The sequence below is a fragment of the Anguilla anguilla genome, chromosome 11 (assembly GCF_013347855.1).
Source record: "Anguilla anguilla isolate fAngAng1 chromosome 11, fAngAng1.pri, whole genome shotgun sequence".
Lineage (NCBI taxonomy): Eukaryota > Metazoa > Chordata > Actinopteri > Anguilliformes > Anguillidae > Anguilla > Anguilla anguilla.
The window spans coordinates 16,591,138-16,616,316 of NC_049211.1; the positions used below are offsets into that span (position 1 = coordinate 16,591,138).

The 25,179-nt window shown below is 38.9% G+C and overlaps 1 protein-coding gene across 1 annotated transcript in view; it reads left to right on the forward strand.

Annotated features, from left to right (window-relative positions):
* LOC118207758 (ERC protein 2-like) overlaps window positions 1-25,179 on the forward strand; it is a 232,007-nt gene that overhangs the window by 38,954 nt on the left and 167,874 nt on the right. The window contains exons 4-6 of the mRNA XM_035381728.1: window positions 5,826-5,900; window positions 11,019-11,174; window positions 13,429-13,596. Of these exons, the coding sequence (XP_035237619.1) occupies window positions 5,826-5,900; window positions 11,019-11,174; window positions 13,429-13,596 (399 nt within the window). The remainder of the gene's footprint in view (window positions 1-5,825; window positions 5,901-11,018; window positions 11,175-13,428; window positions 13,597-25,179) is intronic.

Below are 25,179 nucleotides of genomic sequence, written 5' to 3' on the forward strand. Positions count from 1 at the left end.
AGAGCTTGTTTTCATGAGAGATCCTGATGTTTTTGGCTAATTCAGTTTTTTTAAAATATATTTTAAATTCAATGGGGCAAAATCCGGACTGAAATTTCAGAAATGTCACTTGCTGTGTCCAAAGAGGGAAATGTGGTAGCTTATTGAGCTTAGCCGCAGCCAAGATATCCATTAGCTGGTTTGCCTGATGGGTGACTCATAGGCTGAGGTGTCTGGATGCTGTTTTATTCATGCATTTATTTTCTTTCCAAAAAAAAAAAAAAAAAGAAAGATTCTCCTCCAAAATATTTAAAAAATTGCATGGTTTAATACCTACATAGGACTGCATACAGAAAATACTAATTCAGTGATACAGTTTATAGTGATATAAACATGAAATTTAATTTTGTTTTGTTTTTCTCAAATGAAGTTTACGTTTTTTGGAACTTTTTTAGCTTAAGCTTAAAGATCTTCGTAAGACATTCACTCACCTTCCTATATACTGTGGGTTGTATTTAGTAGTTGATGGTGTGCTGTAAATCTACAGTACATAGTCACACGCTGCATAGATGAATTGCTGAAGGGTTATCAATGTCTTACTGTTGAGATTATTCCCCTTAGCTACATACCTAACAGAGCAGCATTAGATTGAGTACCTGATTGTGGATTCAGAATACCAGGTGGTGCATAACCATTGAAACCTTGAAGAAAGTACGGCATCTCATAAAATTTAATTTGTGTATATTGCTCACTTTACTGTAATGTACAACATTGTAGGCCTAGTATTATACCCTCTATAAAGGCTAAGGGCATCTTGAATTGAAATATAAAAATTGTCTTTCATAAATTTCTGATGCAGTACCTTTCTTTGCTGCATTTGCAGTAACGTGGTAGAAATGCCAGGCTTACTTATTTGTGAAATGGTTCCATGTTTGTTTAGAAATGTAATTGTATTATATATAAAGGATTATGTTAAGTGATTGGAGTGGATGGTTCCTTGTGGTAAACAAAAAACAAACATTAATGTATATATTTATTCCGTAAACCTGGTCAACATCACGCCGTGCTTGAATTGCCTCTTCAGTTTACACACCAAGTCACAGGGAAGCAGTGCCCTGGGATTCATTTCAGCTATGATCCTGTGTTCCTCGCAGCTCACACTAGAGAGGGCTGTTTCTAATTATCATTCCTTTTCTTTTACCCAATATTTTAGATGGCATATACACATATATATGTGTATGTCTCTCTCTCTCTCTCTTTTGCTCTCTCTCTCTCTCTCTCTCTCTTTCTCTCTCTTTCTCTCTCTTGCTCTATCTATCTCATACAGTATGTTTTTGTCTGTGTGAGTGTGTGTATAGAACTGAGAGGGATGTTTGTGGAATCTTCCTTAATTGGTACAAGGCATGTTTTAGTGTTTTGGGTAAAAAAATAAATAAATAAATAAAAGAAATCTTAGAAAGGCTGCTTGATTCATTGCATCCCATCACTCTTAATCAGGCCTTTGAGCTGTAATTAAGACACGCTGCAATGTGAATGCCAGTGGCCTGCAGCACATTTGCTGTTGAATACCAGCCATGCTTGGATGATCTTTGAGAATGTCCAAGCAAGAAAGTTTATTGGGATGGAATAAACTTTTTTGCAGTTTGTTTTGAAACCTACTGGACATAACTTTATTTCCTGTCTTACCCGGTTTGACTGTTGAGTGCAACTAAATCTCTTTTCCTTACTGTAAATTCGTCATCTACCATTTATGCAAATAAACATTTTCAGACAGAAAATGGATGATATTTTATGAAGCTGATTTTGTCGTACTGGTGTTGTTATAGCTGTTATTGCTGTTCTTGCAGACTAACATCACTGGCATGTGCTTTTATAGCTGGGTTGAACATACACTGTAACAGCAAAATTATTATTTTATCTGTCTCTGCCATGACAGGGTGGATATACAAAAAGCAATTTGTAGAGGGCGTACTGTAATATGAAAACAAACAAAAGATCCAGTTTACCAACACAAAAACATATCATTCATTTATCATGCATAATGCAGAGTGAGTATAGTGATTATTCCAAGTTGTTGTGGATTTATGCATAGGGGGCAGTATAACTGTAGTCATAATGATTATAGCAGTTATCACGCAAGCATAATAGTCTGTAGTCATTTATGAACAGCAGTTAAAATGTGTGCACAACTGACCTTTTCCCCGTGAAGTTTAAAGCATGAGAATGTTTAGTTACCAATCCTTATCAAAAAGAACAGAGGACACAGCAAATTGCTCCCCCCTCGGTTTTCCCCAAGCATTTCCTCTTTGATTTATTGTCAAATTGGGGTTGTTGGGTGGAAAACACAGATGTCCGTGTGCAAAATTGCGAGTAAAATGAAGTGGTTTCCTCTTCTGAATATTTTGACACACTTTAATGTACTTTGCCTAAAGGCCATCCACTGTAATTAAGCTTATAAAAATAAATGTTTTTTTTTTATACAGAGAAAGAAGGTGTTGCCCATTGTTGTAATTTAGGATTCTTCTACATGCACATTAAATTGCTTGTAAACAAAATTCCTTGTTGCCAATGAAACAACGGGTATCCTGCCGGTATAAAGGTCCGAGACCCATCGACTCACAGGTAAAGGACTGGTCTTGGGTGCAGTGCATTGATGGCCTTCGCCCGACCTCACGATTACCTGGAATTTGGGCAAAATATCTTCATGGATGTCAGCCCTGTCATTGTACTTAACGTTTCTCTGGCACAGAATGACAGCCTAATGAAGGAAATGAGGGGACAATGTCTGGATGGCACAATGATAAGCATGCTAATGGACAGGAACATCTCTCAGTCTGGAGTTGGGTTTCATGGCCACAAAGGAGAGCCTACGCTGGCCCTTTGTTAGAATGTCAGCCCAATGACAAATATGGACCTGGTGCTGCAGCCAGCCACATGAATTGCGGAATGCCTGTGCACCCCTCAAGGGACAACAAAGCAATGCTGAGAGTCTTAGAGATTCCATTAAAGGTGAAACAGGTTCCAGTTGTGTTGCGGTGATTTGTGACCTGCATTGAGCAGCAATAATAAAAGCAATGGAAAGAACTTAGAAGAGCTTTGTAAACTGTAATCGTTCTGATTCTTGTTATACATTCTTTGTTGAGTATATCTTTTTTTTTATTTTATATTTTACATACCCATAAAGTCTTTTTTTTCTTTTCTTTTTTAGCTAGAAATGCTTGTTTTCAAATGTAATAAGAGGTGATGCAATGTTCCTGTAGGTGTAATTTCTCTTGAAATATGCATGGTTTAAAGCTGGTTGTTACATTTATGTTAAGAGTGCAGTTGTTTATGTTTGAAGGATGATCTGTGCTTTTACAGGTTGGATAGAAGTCCTCAGATTATTTATTGAGGCACTTTATTTTGAAGTTTGGTTGTCCTTTCTTTGAGACTCGCTGTATGTTCTGTATGATTTAGGTACAAGGTTATGTTTTATTGATTCCCCTGCTGTATGTCAGAGAGAGAGAGAGCCGTCCTTTGAAGCATGCAGGCCTCAGCACATTGCAAAGCAGGCCACTGCAGTCTAGTTACAAGCACTCACCCAGAAATACTGAGATTTTGTGTGCGGTTATTCCTGATCATGGCTGGTTGCACAGTTTGTGCATGCGTGCTCATGGGTGTTGGAGGGAGACATGGAGTGGGAAGAGGGGGAGGGGGGTTCTGGTGATATGCTGCTCTCTCAGGTGACACACCTCTGTATGGGATTGATGCCAAAAGGGTGAAATAGGGAAAGGGAGGGATACTGGAGCAATAGGTCTCAGGAGGGGAAAGTAGCTAAAACAGGGCAAGATGCCGCGGTCACAGCTTTCTGAAAGGGTAAGGCTATGGGGAGCACGGGATCAAGAGAGTGAGACCCTGGAGTGGCTGGGATATGAAAGGGTAAGATACTGAAGGGCCAGGGTTCTGGTAATTTATGGGGGGTGGGGGGGGGGGGGGTTGATTGGGGGTGTGGGTGTACAGAATTTGTCGTTTCTCTACTGATGAACAGAGCCACAAAATGGAATGGGAGTTTTTTTTTTTTTTAATCATAAAGAGTTATCAGTTATCCCTGAAACTAGTTCCTTCTCCATTAGGACAGAAAGCTGAGAACTCAGAATGAGGAAAAGGTAGCTTAATTGGAGTATGGCATATCCTATGAAAATGCAGCATCATCAATGTAGTATTGTACATGGCAATAACTGGCTGGGGACACACAATCCAAAAACAATGATACCGTCTCATTAGTTATATTGCATATGATCACTTTTTAAAGATAACACTGAATAAATTTAATTTGGCAAACTGGTGTAGAATCCAGGGCATCTTGTTGTTTTTTCCCCTTGTTGGCCATTTAACATTCACTTCACACCTTTCCTAAGATAATGCCATTAGCTGCCTAATGACATATTGATTAAAAGGCTGAAGTTGCAGATATAAGGCATTAAGTGTAAAAGCACCCTCCTAAAATGAATGTTACTTAGCTAGCTAGTGAGTTAATACAGAGTAATGTCAGCTAGTACTTATTGAACAGTATTATTCATGTATTGAGTGACAATAAAAAATGTTGTGCATTTCATTACCTCAATTTGTATTCTTGGGGGAAAAAATATAATTTTCTCTTTCAATATGCTGCTGGGACGAAACAAATATGGTAGCCATTTTAACATTTGCATTATAGATCTCTGGTGACCATGTCATGCCAACAGTGTGACATACTTGATAATGTATTGCTTGAAATACCTATTGGTTCCTGTTAGTTCTGCATAATACCTGGTTAGTTCAGGTTACACTGGTTTGGGCTGTTAATAAAGAGACATTTTTCCCCTTCCATTTCATGGTTTGTTCAGTTTGGCAGTGTAAAGGCAGTGTAAAGCGATAGGGCAGTCACAGGAAAGGTTCTGAAAGGGTGCTGGATGGGTGCTGGACTCTCATGCTGCATTAGGCATCAAAGGAGTCCTTCAACTTTTACTGAATGATTCATTATGCTTTTAAGAACATTTTTCACTCACCCTACACCTGTTTTTTTTTCCTGTTCCATCCTGCTTAAAGAAACAGTTTTCATTATCTTCCCAATGTTCAAGGATAGTGTATTGTACCTGTCTTGAAAAAACACACAATTTCTTTAATAGCAGTAAGGCCAGATTAGATTAGATTTTCCCTAACAATGTTGCTTTGTAATGTTACATTTGATTCTGTTATAATTACTGTCGTTTGGTTTGTGTCCACGTCTGCCACAGCCTATTAGATTGGCTTGAGCACAATATACATTTTACTTGCAGCTGTACTCTTTGCAAATGTGGTCTGATTTCCTGATCTTTCAAATGCATTTTCATGATAATCTTCCTCCTGTTAAGAGAGCATGAACAAAAGAAAAACATTTTGAAGAGGTGTTTATTCGTACAGTAAGATGGACTGGGTGATTACTCAGTGTGTGTGTATGTGCATGTGGGTGTGTGTGTGTGTGCGTGCGTATGTGTGGGTCACAGTTGACATTCATTATTGATAGAGGCTTGCAAATAGCGCATGTGCCAGCAGAATGTGTCGTGTGCAAGCGCGAGCTCGGTAACAGTGAGATAGTGAACGGATGCACCTGTAGCAAAATCAGCTTTCTTTGCTGCTTTTTAGAGAGGTTACAGAAACACAGCAAGCGAGTGAGTGCTAGAGGGAGAAACAGCCTGACCAAACAAGAGAGAGCGAGAGAGAGATAAAGGGAGAAAGAGAGGAGAAACAAGAGAGCATCCTTTGTGTGTGGCTGTGTATTTTTGTTTTCTTGTTAAAGTAATGGGATCATGAGCCGTCAAGCTTATTTCTATCGGGTGCCTCCACAGGAGCTGCACCGGAGGAACCAGCTGCAGCAGGACCCGGGCAAGACCAAAGCGCTCCAGAGCGTCATAGAAATGAAGGTAAGGCCTTGCTTTTACCTGGCCGGCAGTCCTCCGAGTCCCTGCTCAGACTCTCTGTCTCTCGCTGCTTGTTTTGCCTGTAAAGTTTAACACAGATCCATGACATCCACCCCGACACTGCTTCCATGTACAGTGTATCCAGTTTTTTTTTTTAAAAAGAAGCAAAACACCGTATCCGTGACCGCGCAACATCCAGTGTGTTTGTTTTCACATTTTCACTCGGTAATTCATTCAAGGAATTTCTGCCACAGACACCATTTGTGTGGGAGCCGGCCAGTTGTTACACATAGCACACTTCCAGCTTGGCATCGGCGGTGACACCTGATAATGGCAAAGAAATTTAATCTCCTCCAGAATGGTCGATTCATTTCATTGTTTTTTTTTTGTTTTTTTTTAAGCGAACACCTTAAAGGATCAAATGCTAGGCGATGCTATTAGTGAGCCATTTAAAGCAGAACACTTTTGTAATGCTACCTCTCCTCTTTGCTACTGAGGATGTGCTAGCTAGCTCCAGACTCATCATCAATAGCGTTCATGAAATAATGTGCAATAAACTATACTTCCAATGCTATCACCACAGTGTGTCTAATGAGCAATAGGAAATGCATTTTGTATTAACTAATGGTCATACAGTGAACGTCTCAAACAACAAACATAAGGAATTTGGGCACTAGTGTGCTTTATTTTAGATAATGTAGCTGTGGTGGCCTCTGAATGGATTGAAGGTTGGATATGTATCACAGAAAATCAAGATAAGCCACAAAATAGTAATGGAATACATTTTTCAACTTGTTCATAACATTACATATGGAAGCATTCCCTCTTCTTTCAGGCCTTTCATGTCAGCCTTGAAAAATACCTGTGATATTGTTCTTACACATGTTGAAGATTTTAAGCGGTGTGTCCAGCAACAACAAGCTTTTTATATCCAAGTCCCGCTCACATTTTAGTCATTTTATTGCTGATAAAACATTCATTAAATGGTTATTTTCTTTCATGTCTTAAATGTTAAAAGTCTGTCTGCCTCATTTTTATCACTTGGTATGACGTACAATGGAAAATGCATCAAGAAAGAATCGTGGTGTAAGTGAATAGTTTCCATGACAACTAGCAAGTAAGTGCAGGATTGGGTGTCCATGAAAACCCAGAATCGTGCTCATGTCAATCTTAGTCATGTTTTTACACGAATAAAGTATTGTCCAGGGAATTTTAGACAAAACTGTAGTGTTCTATTAGAGTCCTCTCTCCCTCCAGTGGAAGTAAAGGCTACAGTGGCTTTTTGCATATACGTATACAACACAGAGTCGCTTGAGGAGTGGAAAGAAATAGACCAGTAAACCGTAACACTGACTCTTCCACACATATCTGGTGCATGGTTGAGCCTCACGGTCTTGGATCGAATTTGGACTGTGTCAGTGCTGACTGTGGCTGGTAGCTCCATCCAGCGACACACAGTTGGTGATTGCGTCGCCCAGGGTATGGGACGGTTCAGTTGGTTAGGGGTTCACTTTTCATCACTATCTAGTGATCCTCTCTGGTCAATCAGGGATTTGTGGATTGCATATTAAAGTAGCATTTGAAAGGTCTTCCTCAGACTCCACACTATGCAGTCAGTGGTATGAAAATAAGCAGACTGGTGACACTACGCATTTCGGGAGAGAACTGCAGTTGTCTACACTCTCCTGAATCAGCAGTGGTGTTTGTGCATGAAAATGGCTGCAGTTAAGTGGGGCATATCAAATTATGGTGAGAATTCAACAGCTGAGCACACAGAATTTAAAAAAGAATTTAAAAAATAATAATAATAATAAAAATGTAAAAAGAATTGTACATGCTATTCAAAATTAGTACATGTTCTTCTCACAGCTTAAGTGCTAAACCTGCTCCTACTCTAAGAATAAAAACATGACCTCATGTATATCAGAGCTGTAGTACACAATGTGCTCTGCAAACATTGTGAAATTAGCAGGGAGTGATTCCTTCCTTCCACCTCCGCAGTCACTAGCGAATGTTTGACAGATGCGCAGAGAAGGCTGGTTGGCGCTGCATTATTTATACCGCAGAGGTGTCCTGCCGTTGTTTTCTCCTGACACAGCTCAGAGTATGCATTGCTGTGAAAGCAGGCTCTCCTGTAAGCTTTGAGGCTTTATTGAGGAGCGGGTTCATCCCTGAAACGCTGAGGTAGCTGGTGCAGGAGATGCTGCTTAATTGAGCATTGATTTGGATCCAGCAATCAGCCCATTGGTATGGTGTGTGTAAATGTAACACCTTTTCTGAAAGGACAGTCATATTCTGCCTTAAAATAAGCAGAAACAAAAATAAAGGGTTCCAACCCACCCCCACCCCCCCCCCACCCCCTTACAAAATAAAGACAAAACAATACATAAGTTAATATTGTAGCCATTGTATAATCAGATGACAAAAAACCATTCAATGACAGGAAAATTAGTGTGAATCATTATTGTGGGTGAGCTGCTTTTCTGTCTGAATAATATCTGCAATTGGATGCTGTTTCATGTTTGGGATAAAAATAGAAGTAATTTCCCATTGTTTTGGATATTGGTTAATTTAAAATGCACAGGGATATATTCATACATTTTTATTATAGCGGTTTTTAAAATGTTTCTTTGAGAGTACAAGTTTACATTTATAGTTTACAGTATTATGTCTGTGGGCTGCCGAATGAAAAATGCTTTCCTTTTGTCCATTGGATGAATACTTATTCATCGTGAGTCTTTTTCCTTCTTTTTGATGATAGCAGAGTTTTTAATATTTAATGAGCCCAGGTTTAATGACCAGTTCCTGGAGGCTGTATTGCCATAGATCAGGGAAGCAAAGAGTGGTACAGAATAGTTATTGTCTCAGGACAGTGTCTCATCAGTTGTGACAGTACACAGTAAATACTGAAATGTGTGTGTTGTATAATCCCCACAGAACGCAACACCTCCTTTCTGTTTCGATCCCGATGTGATATGGCAGGTATAGTATGCTCCTGTTTTTATGCTGCCTTGAAGTCTCTTTTTTTAACCTCCAAACTTCAATCATTTTTCAATATATATTGGTATGAACAGTATATATTATGTCCTGGTGCATACTAACTCGACCCCCTTGCTCTCGTGTGACTGCTTTGTAAATATATCTGCATATATAGTTGTATTCTTCTCCTCCCATCTCACATTTTTTCTCAAGTGCGCAAGCTGCCTGTATCTGAAATACACGTATGCATTCAGGGTTTACAAAAGCAGCCTCCAATGTTTCCATTGTCATAACAAGCTCCAGGATTTATGTTCATTCCTTATGTTTTTACTGACTGAGTTTTTCCTGCCCATTTGAGAACAAAGATGTTCTCACCTACAAATTTTAATGGGATTTATTGGAGTGTTTTACATGGTTGCGTGTGGGGAGAGACACACACTCTGATATATTTCTTTCACTTCCTTGGGTGTATTTTACCTGTAGTGGCTGCTTTTGTTGTGCACTTGTACATTTCCCTTCAACAGCTATGTTGGAGTAGTGTTCATGGTAAGTGAGTAGGCATGGTCCTGGTAAGTGGTTGACAGATGTAATTTGCATGCCAGCTGCTTGGTTTTCCTTACTGATAACTTAGTCTGTTTCCATTCATTTTTTTTGACTTACCATTTTTCCATTTTTAAATGACCCAAAAAAAAAATTGGGATTATTCAACCGCAACCTTCGTTCTGCATTAAATTAATAGTAACCATAAATCAAGGCTGTGGAAACTTTGTGTCATGAGCCATGACCCTTTGCTAATGAAGGTAAGACTGTTTTAGATCACCTGACGATCACAAATACAAATGCAAATGCATTATATGCGAACCGCCTGTGGACTGCGTCCTTCCATGGTTGATAACCTCAGACTGAATGGTGTTGTTCAGATACACAAAGATATGCTCATTGGAATCTTTTTGTGATGCAGATGTCTGACTCTGGCAGACGTAATTCACAAGCCTCCAGTTTCTCTTTGAAAGGACTCTGTGGTGACAGCTGGCTGACAGCTATCTGCCACACTCTTTCTGGGGCATTCACCTGTGCTGGGTATCTGGTTTTCCTTTATCCAGAAAAAATAAAATAAAATAAATTGTAACCAGGGGAGATAGATAAATAATGCCCAATCAAGCCACAGATTCAGGAAACAATGGCGATCGCTTATGCTGAGAGCAGCACTGGTCCTGTTGGAACTGAAAAAGATATCCCTGTGTGATGGGTACCAAGCTTTCATTTCTCTGTTATTGCATCACTTTTTTACCCCACCCTCTGCTGTGTTTGTTGAAATAGTAGAGAGGTCTTTTCACTTGTTCAAACACATGTTTCAGGGGCAGGCTGGGGAAGGTATTGTGTCCAGGTCTTTTCTGCCCGTGTATGCTGCTGTCTCCACATGAGAGAGATATATAATGTCATGCGTGAAATTCTAAAACGAAAGATTACTCTGCGTAGAGTGACATTAAAGCAATGTACTTATTTTTATTTTGTTCAACATAGTTTGGGCAGTTGAAAATGACCAGTGTGCAAGAAGAAATACACTTCAAATGTATAGCTATTTGAAATAGTGTCCACAGTGAAGTTTCTAATGACCTTCTTGACTTAGATCTGCCACCTCTGTTCACAAGGCAGAAATCATGCTGCAGCGAATGACCTGCTTTCTGCTCTAAATGCTGCAGTAGTGGGATAATGAACCATTTATAATTTGAAAGAAACTATAATATTATTATTATTATTTAAAAAGCTCTGGGCAGAGCTAAGCTTTCAGGTGCACTTCAGATATTTGTATTTGTGTGTTGGAGAGAAGTACCCATTGCTGCTGTATGTTTCTTCCACACCAGGAGTGAAAAACATTGATCTAAATGGTAACTGAATCTTTCCATTTTCAAAAAGAAGCAATTTTGAAAATCTTTTTTCCCCAGACTGGAAATACTAGAGGCTTCCCGATGGTCTGCCTGTACGCAGTTTGAGCTGAGATCTTTTCAAATTTTTGAAATAAAACATTACCACCTTTCTTTCTTCTTTTTGGTGGGGCCTGCATGGGTTTGTTGTGCTTTGATTTATATTTGTTTTTATTCAGTCTTTTGCATTGCTAACTCCTTTGCAATTTCTGTGCAGGATACCAAAATTGCATCACTAGAGAGAAATATAAGGGATCTCGAGGATGAGATTCAAATGCTGAAGACAAACGGATTGCTAAATACTGAGGACAGGGAAGAGGAAATGAAACAGATGGAGGTCTACAAGAGCCATTCCAAGTTTATGAAAAATAAGGTATTTATTTCTGTATTTGTATGTCAGTCAGAGCTTGATGTTAACATGGAATTATCGCATGTCACTGTATACATTCGTAAATGCTGATTTGTCCATCCATTTTTGTTTACTGTATTTTTTTTTTCCAAGGGGAAAGGATAAAACTGAACAAAAACGTCTCTATATGCTTTCATTCTCCGTCCACAGAAAAAGATGGCTACGATAAGCCAGTATTGGTTTACCTGAAGCGTGTAGTTTGTGTGCAGACACAGGTGACCTTTATCAGTCCGCAACATGCGGCTCCACAATTGTTAGATCAGATTTCACAATTCTGTTTTGTTGCTGATTTAAAGTGGCTTGTATGTGGTTTTTGAATTAGTCATAAAAATAATTTTTAAAATTGCAGGGCTGAATGTTTTCCTTTCTAATATTTTTTTGTGTCAGTGAGAGGTATTGCTGTATGTTTCACTTTTATTTGCCAATAAACTGCTTACTGCCATTTTTTTATGGTACGTTTTTGAATGTAGAATTATTTTTTACATATTTTTTTTAACATATTTTTTTATGATACAGGCTTTGAGAAGTATGCCGTAAACTCCAGTGAAGAGGTGGCTCTTCCTTTTGTCAGACCTCTGTTTAAAGTATATTTATTATTCTGCGGTCTTCTGTAGCTTCACCCACTTGCCTTTCAGCGCTCGGGCCTGCTGATTATAAACTCTGATAAATCAAAGGGAAACTCTTCAGATAAGAGACTGAGGTTACAGTTTCCTCCACAACGGTCTTTTGATGGAAAGCAGCTTTGGGTGCCATAATCCCTCACTGAACATCAGGGAGACTCTTGACCCTTTTGGAAACTAACACTTATTTGTACCATGTGTATGAAAAGAGCTTATTTGTTTTGCTGTTCGTTTATTTTACAAACTTCGCAACAAGGGAGAATGGGAGACAAGGCAATCTTTATTTTTAGGATAGTATCATGATAAATTCTGCAGATGTATAATTTACTGGAGAGTGGATGAGGGCATGCGCTGATGGATTACTCATTCATGACATGAGAGTTGGGATTCCTCAGACAATTTTGAATTATTCAATCCATATTTTAAAGTTTTTTTTTTCTTTCTTTTTGATAGAGGAAAAAAGACCTTGCAATACTCTAAACATAAACTTAGGCAATAGGGAATTTTTGTCCTGACAACCATGTGCTGTAGTCATGGTCAGTTTATTCAAATTTTAAAATTTTACCCATTAGATTTTTTTTTATTTTAATGTTCTTGGGCTCAGAGAGTATGGTTTAAGTTATGGTCTGCCTATGAATGATTATTTAGCAATTAGTTCTACGTGTGTTTTGTTTTTGTTCTTGTTTTTTTTTTAGGATAAATTTACGCCCCATTTTTCTCTGGGGTCTTCGAGGACTACTGTGAGGTCTTTTGACCCCACATTCCACATTTCTCAGCACCCTTGGATATCAGATAATTCAGAAGTACTTTTTTTCCCTAAATGCAATTGGCCTTGCTGCTAGTGAATTTTAATGTTGTGACGTGCTTGCTGAACTGCAATTAAGAAATCTTCAAAATCAAGTTTTCAAATTTTTGGCAGAAAACGGGAGATGACAATCTCACTTGAATTGATTTCCTCTGTGGATTACGCACATGGAGTCCTTTTGCAATTACGCAATTTAGGAAGATATGTAATCTGCCAGATATTTGAATGCATTTTTCCTCATAATTCTTTTCCCCCACGTCTTTCGTTACTTCACTATTGTGGTTTGTTGAATGTAAGTCCAGGAGGGACCCTGGGAGTTGGAGCCGTGTGATAGTGGTTGTTCATCAACGTGCTTGAACTTTGGAATGCGTGTGCTTTTGTGCTGGATTCTCACAGATGCTCCAACAGGCTTGTATTTTTGTCCTCTAGATTTTAGCATTTCTACCTTGGCTGGCTCTACTGCCCAGATAAACAGGTGGTGAATGGGTGACATATGAGGTTATATCTGTTAGAGATTTGTGGTCTCCAGATAAACAATTAATTTATATTATTGTAAAGGCTAATTTGGGATTCAATATAATCTATTCTCAGCCTGGAGCACAAAATACAAACCCTTGACCCTTTGCCCTTGACCAGATTTACAAGCGTGTCAGTTTTCCCCTCTTCTCCATTCCTGTAGGTTCATGTAGGTTACATGTGTCCAAGGAAATGGCGATTTGGAGAACTGTAAATCTCGAAGCTTGGTCAGTTCTTTTTTTTTTTTTAAATAATTTTTCCCTCATTCATTTTGTAGATTGACCAGTTGAAGCAAGAACTATCAAAAAAGGAATCAGAACTCCTTGCCTTACAAACAAAGCTTGAGACACTGAACAATCAGAACTCAGACTGCAAGCAACACATTGAGGTGCTGAAAGAGTCTCTCACTGCCAAAGAACAGCGAGCGGCCATCCTTCAGACAGAGGTGAGGTTTTTAGGCTCGTCATCCATGTTAAATTCTTCTGCTAATCATTTTCTCATTGTCCCTGTAGAATGATCAAACCTGTAAATCAATAACCAATGAAGGCTGTATGACCTGGATTTGATCTTCTTGTACAGACGTGGCACATTATTTTTTGCCTTTTGCTTGAAATTGTTTCTCAAGGGTTTAACAGTTTTTTATCTACCTTCCGAATTGGGTGACCAGCACTGAATGAATTGTCCCCCCTTTCATGCAGCCATCTTGTTATATTATAGGTTAGAAGCCCAGTCTCTGTGCAGCATGTAGCTGTGGTTCCCTTGGTTGTTAAATGGAGCCTATTGGTCCTTAAGAACCGTCTGACTATTTTATATAGCCTCTGGAAGCTGGCAGCATTTTCATTGTGTCCTTTGAAGTCATAACTGTGGGTATAATGATTTTATCAGTTAAACTTCATAGGAATTTTCTGAAACTTCTGTTGAGTTGGAAATGATACTTTAGATCTCTTTGTATGGGAAATGGAGAATGTTTCTTAACGATGTCCACTCTTCATTACAGGAAGCAATTTGGGATGAAATTAGGTGTAATTGTCTATACATGTGCAAAGAATTTTGGCACGGGGAAGCCACATGCATCATGCTGAAAGGAGTTAGCGTTGGGGGTTATCGAGAAGCAGGAGTCCATCAGTGCAAGATGAGTTAGCACCTAATTGGCTCTAATGCACCTGATACATGACACCTACCGTCAACACCATGAAGGGGGCCTTTATCTCAGGCTCCAAACATTATAAATCAAACAGAGTAATGGGATCTGTCAGGGGGAATCACTCTCATTTGGAAGCCTTCCGGAGGTTTCCAAAATTTCTGATTTGCACTTTTTTTTTTTGCCTTCAATGGAAATGCATTGTAAGTCAAATAAAAAGCGATTGTGAGTGACATACACAATCTTGTGTTGCTGGGAATTGTACAGCAAATTCCATCTATCCCAAGATTCCATTCCCAATGTCTATGGTATCTCAAGTCAACCAAACAATCTCTCAGGGCTCATCGCCAGTTCTGCTGCAATCAGAATGCATGATATTACGAACAGATTTTTCTTTTTGCTGGAATAAAATGTAACAGAGTGGTTTTAAAGTACAGTCTATTTTTTAGATTGTAGATTGGTGGAAAGAATGTCCTTGCCATGGCAAGGCTGTGTTCCAACTTTCTTCATTACAGTAGTAGCAAATGTGCCCCCTGAATGTTCCTCTGGTCATTTGCTCATGAGATATGGACTACAGAGCACACATTCTAGTCTTTATTCTAGTTCAGGCAGAGAATCTTCTCTTACCAGCCATTTTCTAATAAGTCAGATAAAAGTGACTGCTATTTGCATTTAAATGCAAATGGCATTTAAGTTCATAGACATCACTGTATTCTAGATTCTCCACATGGGCCTGCTTTCGCTAAATGCTTTGATGGGAAAATTATGTGTCTTAATGTTAATCTCTCATGCTGAGAAGCCCCAAAAACATCACTTCCGCTGGCTTGCATTAGCAGAGGAAGCAGGGCCTCTGGTCCCATCACCACTAAGCTAAAGATAGCTACCCTGTGCCTTTGCTGCCTATGACAGTGAAGTGAGAGTTTTTGTTTTTGGATACGTCAGTCGTACATTTTCGCATACTTGCAACTGTGTGACTGGTATGAATGCTATTTTTTAAAGAGATTTAATTCCAGCAGTCTACAATATGATGTATAAAGCTACCAACATGGTTAGCCAGAGAAAAATATCTAGTTGTGTTAGCTTTGTTATTTGGGGGGTGTAGGTAGGGTTAAAAATAGAGGAGACTTTTTTTGATCGTCAACACAGGACCAAAGCAAGGAAAGAAATCCTGCATTGTATGCCTTTAATGCTTCAGTCATATTGTTAGAGATGCAGAGTGCTATAATGAGCACATTGCCTAGCTGGGGCTAGCATTATAGAGCAGTTATTAATGCACTGGAGTCCAGTCCCAAGAGGGGCTCTGCTCTTTTGCCTTAGAGCAATGTCCTGCTGTATATATAGTTTACAGAATGTGTCAGATGACAAATTGCCCTGCTGTCTAGCTGGATAAGGGGGTGTTGGGAGGCTGTTTGAACAAGCGATGGAGAGGGTCTGCTGATGCTTGGGAAACTTGACCCCTATAGCTGAACGGTGTCTTGCATCTCTTTCTAGGTGAGTGCAACCATGAAATCCAACACCATCAGATTATCTATCAGCTCACTGGTAGTATCACTGTACATTTATACACAATGATCTCATGATTAACTGAAAGCTCATATCATTGATCATTATTTTACCTTCAAAAAATAATTTCTGGATCAACAATAAGTTGCATAAGAACACATGTTAGTTGAAGAATAAAAGAAAGAAAAACGTAACAAAATGGACAAGGTTTTAAATGATACCATATAATACAATTCATTTTGAATTTAAAACATAGCCTAATTAAAATGCAATGGCCTGTAATACATCACATTTAAATTTTAATTCAAAATTAAAACACTGGCTTAGTTGCCATTCATACTTTTCCAAGACAGTGAAGTTGACTTGTTCATTCCATCTGATTGGATCCAGCTATGATAAAGTTCAACAACCATTAGATTATGCCTTGCCTTTATCTTTGTCTGTCTTTGTATTGGTCTCAGTCCTATGCTGTTTGTCTTGGTAATTGTTTCACACACAGTTGTTTCAGCATTTCCCAAAACACACTAAGAAGTCTTTTTACTATGGAACATATACAGTAAAAGCAAGGAAATAAATACAATAATTTGCCGAAAACAAAGGGAAAACCCTTACTGTATGCTTCTTACATTATAAGATCTTTGTCATCAGGAAGAATGGCAGTTTATTTTCTTCCTTCTGTGAATACTTCCTAGACTAAACAGTTGGTGAATTGCCTAACATATTTAATCGTAATTAGATAAGATTTTTCTGTAAATGTTTTGAGAGGAAACTGGGTGTTTTAGGGAGGTGGGAAGCATCTTGGTACTCTGTTAATAGCTAGAGAAAGATACAGAGAGAGGTTTTCTTTCAGATTAATTGCAGTCGAGTTGCAGAAAAGTGGTTTGCATACATTAATGTCCTTTGTGAAGGAAAAAAAAAACAGCTGAGGAAACGTGGAAAAAGTCAGTCTATTGACTTTTATAATAAAGGGTTTAAAAAAACAGCAGCTCAAAGGATCATGCATGATGTTGCATCCATACACAAGGCCAGTATGAGACACACTTCCCCCTGGACCAAGGGAACTCAATTCTTCAGTGTAGTAATATTGCATTTTACTGCAGAAGATGAGGAAAGGCACTTACCAAGATCGCTGTGGCTATTAAAATGCCTTCGGCCCTTATCAAAAGCATAGGGGCGTTAACTCTGGAGGTCTGATCAAATTCCCAAATTTTCTGGGTCATTTGTTTGTTGTAGTCCCTTGCACTCTTCCACCTCCGGATGTTCTCTGTAAGAGAACTGATTTATTTTACCTTTCTCGCTAGATGCAGATTAACTTGTATGAAAATGGAACACCTTTTATGATTAGCACTTCCAATGCTGGAATGTGCTGCAATGTTAATTGTGTCTGATATGATGGCTGTATCACAAAACTGTTAATTCAGCAGCTTTTGCCTTCCTGCTAGAAACAGTTCTTGATTGAAAGAGAAACAGTACAGTAGATAACCCTCATCAACAGCTTTCAGATGATATGGTTCAAGGCGTTTGTAAGTCTCTATGAATGTTCAGGTAATTAAAAAATAAATAAAATTATTATTTGTCATTCATCAGGTATTCTCCTTTCACTTGGGTAAGAAACATTACACAGTCTGTTCACCAGAATAGAAGGGTACAACATGCAGCAAGAATTACAAATAACCTGATTCTGGATTGGTTTTGGTTTCTGGGTTTACTGCAGAAAAAATCTAAACCAGAGCGAGTAATGCACTTAATGGGCATGTTTAGTGGAGTGCCAATAAATCCGGGTGTCAAAATGGTAAACGATCTTCAAAATGATTACCATCTGTGACACAAGTGTTCGCAAAGCATTAATGAACGTGAGTCTGCCGTGATTTGAACGGGAAACGGGTGCTACTTGAGATGTGTTATAGTACCGGTTACAATTATGGAGCCTTGCGATAATTCTGTGTTGCGGTTGTTGTTCATTAACCCCGTAGCCCCCTAACCTTGTCACCACACACAGAAATCAGACGGCTCTCCTCTCCAAAGAATGAAACCCTTCTTCTGGAGAGGACTGCTCCAGTCTCTGCTCCAGTCTCTCCCTGACCCTCCCACCTCAAATTCGTCTCAGTGATTTTCAGCTGTGGTCCGTCTCTTTTGCTGTCGTAGTTTAATTGTGCGAAAATTTAAAAAATCATTTGGAAACTGGTCTCACTTAATCTTTCTTAATTGGAGCACTATGGCTGTGACTTGATATTTTTGTACCTTTGCTATAAAGATATTTTTCCATCAGGTGTTTTTGAATATATCTATTAAGCCAAGTTGGAAAATGTGTTAAAATGTTTTTAACAGACTCAGTATTCTTCTTAAATGTTATTAATATTATGAATTAGAAATGAATGGCACTGTCTGATGTGTTATAACTTATTTAGCAAAGTTGGCCTGCCAAAAGTTTTTGTAGCAATTTGTTGGAAAGACTAGCAATTTTTGGGAATTGGACATAAATGTGTTCTGGTAATAAATAAAATTCTCTCCTCACAAATTCTGTTCCTAGGTTGTAGACTTCCTAGGGAGTTAATTTTCATTATTTATTGTCCTGAAATTTAAATATATTATTTGTAGAAAATTATATGTGTTCTGTTTTTCTCACTGGTCTTGATTTCTTGTATGATCAGTTAGAACTGTTCCGTGATATCTCTCAGAGTCTTTCAGTGAAGCTCTTAGGTAAGAAAAAAAGTGAAGTGCTTTTGTTATTCGTGGTTGTAGATTTTTCATGCTTGCTTGTGATTGACATATATTGAGCCTGCAGTGTGCATCTAGAGCCGATTTTTCCTCAAAATGTGAGCCTGTTTAGTGTAATTGAAGTTGCTGTGAAGTAGTATGCCATTTTACGGTGCAGATATTCATGTGCAGGGTAGAACTGTGATTACGGTCCTCTTAACACTGAAAGGCTCCTGGCTGAGGGGTAATTTTGACCTCAGAAAGGCCTTTCCTTTTTCCTGGAACAGAAGTGGTTGGGATGGGCTCCAGACCAAGGCTTTGTTGTGCTCTGGCTCCTAACTGGAGATGTGCATAACCCAGCCTCTGCTCTGTGCCCCTCTCAGGAACATGTTAATGTGAAGTCCTCTCTAACCACTTCTCACAACTGCGGACAGACAGATCTTGGGAATTCTCCCAGTAAGCGAGCATTTCTGAAGTGTCAGATTTTATGTTTTTTCTGTAGGCCATGTATTTTCTGGATGACATATGCAAAGCGCTTGACACCAACGGCATGCAGAGAGGGTGATTAATGAGGCAGAGGCGCTTTTGCACACGTACTTCAGAGCATCCATCACTAGCTCGTTTAGGGTTGTTTGTGCACCTAGTCTGTGTGCGTCCTCAAAACGCCATGGCCAAAGGTAATGTAAGACCATGTGGCAAAATGGCATCACCCAGCTGTGTACTGTAGTAGAGGTGCACTGTTGCATTGATTTCAGGCTCTTTTCTGGTGGCTCAGAGGCAGGTGTGGTGAAGTCGTTATCGAGGTGCTGAGAGGACTCGGCCAGTCCTGGGCCTTTTTATATTATTCCTCAGTCAGTTCCCTCAATGTGAGGGTCTAAATTACAGGCTTTTCTGGACCGCACACAAATGAACTCTACTTCAGGGATGAATTGGACATACTGTATGTTTAATTCAATACAGGAGTTATTTAGCATTTGTGTTGTTCTGTTTCCTTTTATTTGAATGAACAACATCACGCAGTTCACATAGGACCCTGGGAGTTGCAATTCCGGAAATGGTCGAAGTTATGATATGATTAGTGTAAACAAGCTCCCTCTCAGGGTTTCCTTCCTCTGAGCTTTCAGTTTTATTAAAATTCCTTTTCTAAAACCGCTGACAGTCCTGCTGCATTACAATACTATATCGACATTCTGACTTAGAAATCAGGAAATAAAAAGTGTTCATGAGCTAATTAAAGCCATTGGCACAACTAAGAAAGATAATAAACGTATGAGTTCATGCTTAATTATAATAATAATTCTGTTTGGATACCGATAATGCAGTATAATTTTACCGTAGAGGTAACCATGTATCCTAAACTGACCCAGTTTGCGTTTCCTCAGCTCAAACCAAACCGTGTCCACCATTATTTAGCATCCAAGCTGTTGTTCCTTGATTTTGTGAAAGAGGCCAATTGGTGTTGTTAGTGGCAAAGCATTCAGCCCACTGAAAAACAAGCTGTGCTCCAAAGTAAAGATTATACATGTTTTGGAACCAGTCTTGTAGCAATGTGGAAAAGCTATAAAACAGAGTTATGTGAACTAGAATTGAGCTGATGAGATATTTAATGGTTTACACAGAGGTGTGCAAAGCACCATGAATTGTAACCCTTGATTCTAGCAAGTTCCTCCAAGTACAGTTGCAATTTAAGATGTGTGTTACAATGTGTCTAAACTTTTGTGACGCATCCCTTGGTCTGTGTTCAGATACATGTCACTGTACTGTAATTGGATTAAAGAGCATCAAAGTGTGATTTTCTCTTTCAATCAGTTTGGTTTTGAAAATTCACACTGAATGATATTCTGTGGTATTGTTGTGGTACCTTGATTTAATCTAGGCTTATTGCCTGGAACTCTGGAGCAATTGTATTGCCTAACACAGAAAATGGAAGTTGCATGTGTGTCACGATTACGCATAAGGTTTAAGCCTGTCAGGATTTGATTGGCTTGAAGAAATGCAATGTATGGTCGCCACAGGAGAGGATGAGGATTCATCACAGAAAATAAAATGTGAGTGTCCATTTTAAAGACAGTAAAACCTCGGTGTGAATTGAAACTGCTAATTTAATTGGCCACATTAACAACTTGAGCTTACCTGAGCAGATGCAGTAGTGTTACATGTTTCTGTTATTCACCAACTTAAAATCTTTAAAAAAAAATTTTACTGTGCAAGGATTGGAAAAACTGTTAGACAGGTGGACTTAAAATGAAAACAATAAACCATGGCCTTATGCCCTGTAATATGTAATGCTTCCGATATGATAATCTTGATGTCACGGGGGAAGGGTCAGAGACCGAAACTCCTCAAAGAAAAAGACCTACCCACGGCAAATGTGCATATTCCATATTTGAAGCAATTATTGTAAAGTGCAGTGCTTAATCACTGTAAGCTTGCTTTCTAAGGGGCTCAGGCCTGCCTCTCGCAGTTGGCCTCTCTAAGGCAGCCCATCCCCTCTTTTATTTTTCTTTGCCTAAGGGGTTCCTGTAAGTGAAAGAAAGCTAGTGTGCATCACTTATTCTGGTGACATGTGGTAGCAATTTCCCCAGAAACCACCCCCCCCCCCACCCCCCACCCCCCATAGCTGGAGGGAGCAAATTGTAACCCTGCTTGGAAGCTTGCTGTGCATCCATGTTATTGTGGTCTCCAGTCTTGATCTTGCTGCTTGCTTTTTCTCCCAACACCCTGTGATGACTTCCTCACCTCGAGTTACACCTTCAGCAAGGGATGATTAGCTGTAACTTTATTTGCCTTTGTGCAAAGATGAAGCATGGCCACCACTCACCATTGCTGAGTTATTTTTACTTTCAGCTTTGCAGATATTTTAATAGAAAAAATATATATTACCTTGATATTTAGAGAAATCACTAGCAGAGGTTTGCTTGTATATTTAGCTGGGAAAAGTCAAATATATTTTTGTAAATCGTTAAGTACATGCATCAAATGAAAAATCTTTAGCAAATTCACATGTAGAAGGCTCATGTACATTTTAGGACACTTACACATTTCTGTTTTTATTTCTGTACCAGAACTCACATTTTGGCACTGATGTACTGATATTTTCCATTTCTTTTCCATTACTTGCTTTGCCTTTTGGAATGGTCATTCAATAGCATCTGAATGAGTGACATGATGGCTTTTTAACATGAACGTCTTGGTTGTTTATTGGCTTTAAAAAAAAGTCCCAGTGTGTCCTGCCCTTTAAATGCAGACCGTTGAAGGATTTGTGAGGCCAGGCTTTGATCTTCAGAGCTCCCACTCAAGCACACGTGCTCATGAAAAGACTTGTGGGAATGTTTTCAGAAATGCCACGACATCCCCTTCATCCTGAATATTCACTTTATTGCGACTTCTCTTTATTACAACCTGTAAGATCCTTCTAAAATAAAACTGTACACTGTGAGGAGAAAAAGGCCTTTGACTTCCTCTTTTTATAAATCACCTTAAACACTTTACCCTCAGATATTTACAGAATATTGCATGCTTAGTCATTACTAATTCCTCAGGTCTAACTTTAGGAGCTTTCACATTATGCATTTTCCCAAGGAATCAAACCACCTGCCTCCTGTGGGAGAAGTAATTTTTCATATTTATTTTACATGTGGTTATACACGGACAGCATCCTCATTCACATCGTTGTGGTAGTGAATGGTGAAAAATGACTCCCCTTACTGACTGTAAATAAATCCTTACCAAATAATGAGGGTCCAGTTCCTCGAGGTGCCAGAATGCAGTAATATATTTAACCGACAAATTGACTCAATAATTGACACACTACCCGCCCATATGATTGTGGGCATTGCATTGTGACCTATGGCACTGGTCATCATGTTTCATGGTAAATGCCAGGTTTGGTCTCTGATGGGGAAAGTAAGGCAATCTTTGTAGGAAAAATTGCAGCAGGATGAAGACTGCAGAGTAAGTTGCTTTAACTATTGTTGTTGCCCATGCAGGACTATTAAAATTGTTGCAAATTAATTAAAATCAGTACGGAACATAAACTTAAACATAGGAAAAGTTTGGTTGGACATACCGGGGTCATACAAATTAGATGACCTTTTAAAAGATGAGTGTATAGTAGAGGTCCTGACCCCCCAACCCACAAATGCAAATGGTAAATGGATAGTGCATTTTCCAGCAACTACTGCACAAAGCGCTTTACAATGAATGCTTCTCATTCATCCATTCATGCACACACTCACACACAAAGGCAGCCATGCAAGGCTCCTACAAGCTCGTCGGGAGCAATTGGGGTTGGGTGTCTTGCTCAAGGACACACCCAGTAGGCCAGGGATCGAACCGACAAGCTCTGTGACATCTGGTATGGATGGGACCTACCAATAGTAGCATAGAAACACTTCTGTCAGCTGGTAACAATGATTGACAACAATGGTGCAAAGCATCAAGTTTTTGTGAAGTAAATATGGCACTAAAGCTAGCTAGCTAGCCTGCTTTGATCAGTACATTATTGAAATGGAAATGATTACTCTATTTCACAAACATACTTTATGCGAACACGTTCTGAAAGATGACATTTTTCCAGTGCTGTTTATTGCTGAGATGTAACCGACAAACTTAACACATTTAAAAGAAAGAAGAACATGTTTAAAAATAAACGTCACAGCTCTTTTTTTAATTTGCTAGTTGAGAATATCAACTATAAAAACCAGAAACTTTTTTTTTGCTCGATTGTTGTCAATCTTTGCCTGCTAGTGGAAATGTTTCCCTCAATCTTATAATCACTACTGTTAGTCTATTAGTTTTGTTGCCTGCCTATACACTGTACTGCTGGTGTATGCAGGCTGTCTATAGGTGGGCAGTCCTGGAGTACATAGACTGCCAGGAGTGCATATAGTTTTTCGGGGTAGGAGGTTATTGTAGCCTTTTTGCTGAATTGTATAGCTTGTCTGTTGATGTATGCGGTCTGTCTGGATGTTTGTTGCCTTTCTTGAGGTTAATAGTCTGTGCTTGCCAGAATGGCTCAGAAGGGCCATAGGACTGAATCTCATGTAGGTTTATGTTGGTTTTGGCAACAGTATCCTCTCTTGCTCTCCTGCTGAGTAAATATACAGAATGGCCTCACACCTTTCAAAACATACACGCACACACATACATGCACACACAGACTAGAGCACTTTATGTGCATGCCATTTTTTAGAAGAACCTGGGCATAATCTTTGTCTGTACAAATGTAATTCTTTTATACCTGAGGAGAGTATTGATTGCGTGTGATTGAGTGCCTCTCTGTTTAATCATTTTGCACACATCATGTACAAGTGCTAATTGGTGGTAGAGGAAATGTTCAATTTCTGTCTTAAGGAAATCAAAACCTCAAAACAGGATGTGGTGATTGGTACTGAATAATAAAAATAAGTAGAAAAATAATCAAATATGGACAAAATCTAATGATAAAAAACAGCCCCCTGTATTTTCTCTACTTCTCTGTGTAATGATGATAAATGATGTAATAAGTATCAAATTGGATGTGCTGTTTGGAAAATCAGTGGGCCCTTTATGTAGGGTAACTGTGGTTTAAAGGTTGAGGTAGTTATTCTCTGAGAACCTCTGTAGCAATTTAAACTTCCCAGCATTCAATTGTTTATTTCAGTTATCCTTTTGTTTTATTCAATATCTGATATCAATATGTGAAATCAGCAAGAAATGTTTATGACACTTGCTGTATATTTTCATTGTACTGAAAACATGACATGATGATGGCTACTTGTAGAATATGATAGTGCTGTGTGTGACGGAGGTGTGTGACGGAGGTGTGACCACCCAGAAACATAAGTATAATGCGAGCTGGTTACTTTTGTCATAGAATGAACTTTGCTCCAACAGATATGGTACGTATTCCGTTGTGAGTTGTGAATCAAAATAACTTCAATTCTCTTGTCAGTTATATATTCCAAGGTCTACTTATACTTGTGTAAGGGATTTTATGATTTTTCCTTGGACAGTTTTAACCACGAACCAATGCAATAGCAATACTTACTAAAGTGGTCTTTTTAAAGAGAAACTTGAATTACGTATGAAAGCAGTTTTCAAACTTTTGTACCTAATTCTTAAAGTAACAATTGACAAATGCTTGTGTTTTGCCTGGAACTGGATTACTATTTTGGTACATACAGTTATTACCTCTTCTGTACATTTCCTAGATATATGTAAACAAATCTAGGAGTTTAAATATGTAAAAAAGCTAAAATTTCACAGAAATATATATGACCACCCAAACGATCAGTCAAAAATATATCTGCACTTCAGTAGTTACAAAGCACAAGGTAGAATGTACTTAATTGTGAAATCCCGCACACCATCGCTTGACAAATCGCAAATTGATGCCCTACCTTCTTTCTGTCTGTTTTTAATGGATATTCAGTGGAGTTTTTCTTAGCATCGTGGTGGGTTGGTTGGATAAATGAGACATCGTCTTCCCAGCTGACTGAAACCCTTTCTTTGATGTCCTTGTGCATTCCAAATATGCCCCTTTATCGTTGGTGAGGTACTGCTCATATAATTCAATGACACATAGTTACAGAATGTGCTCTGGAACGTAAGAGGCATGTGTTTGGGTCTGCTTGTGAGTCAAGAAGTCCTGTCTGACGTGACACCAGCCTCTCACCTCTCATTACCCTCTGGCAAACAGCTGGA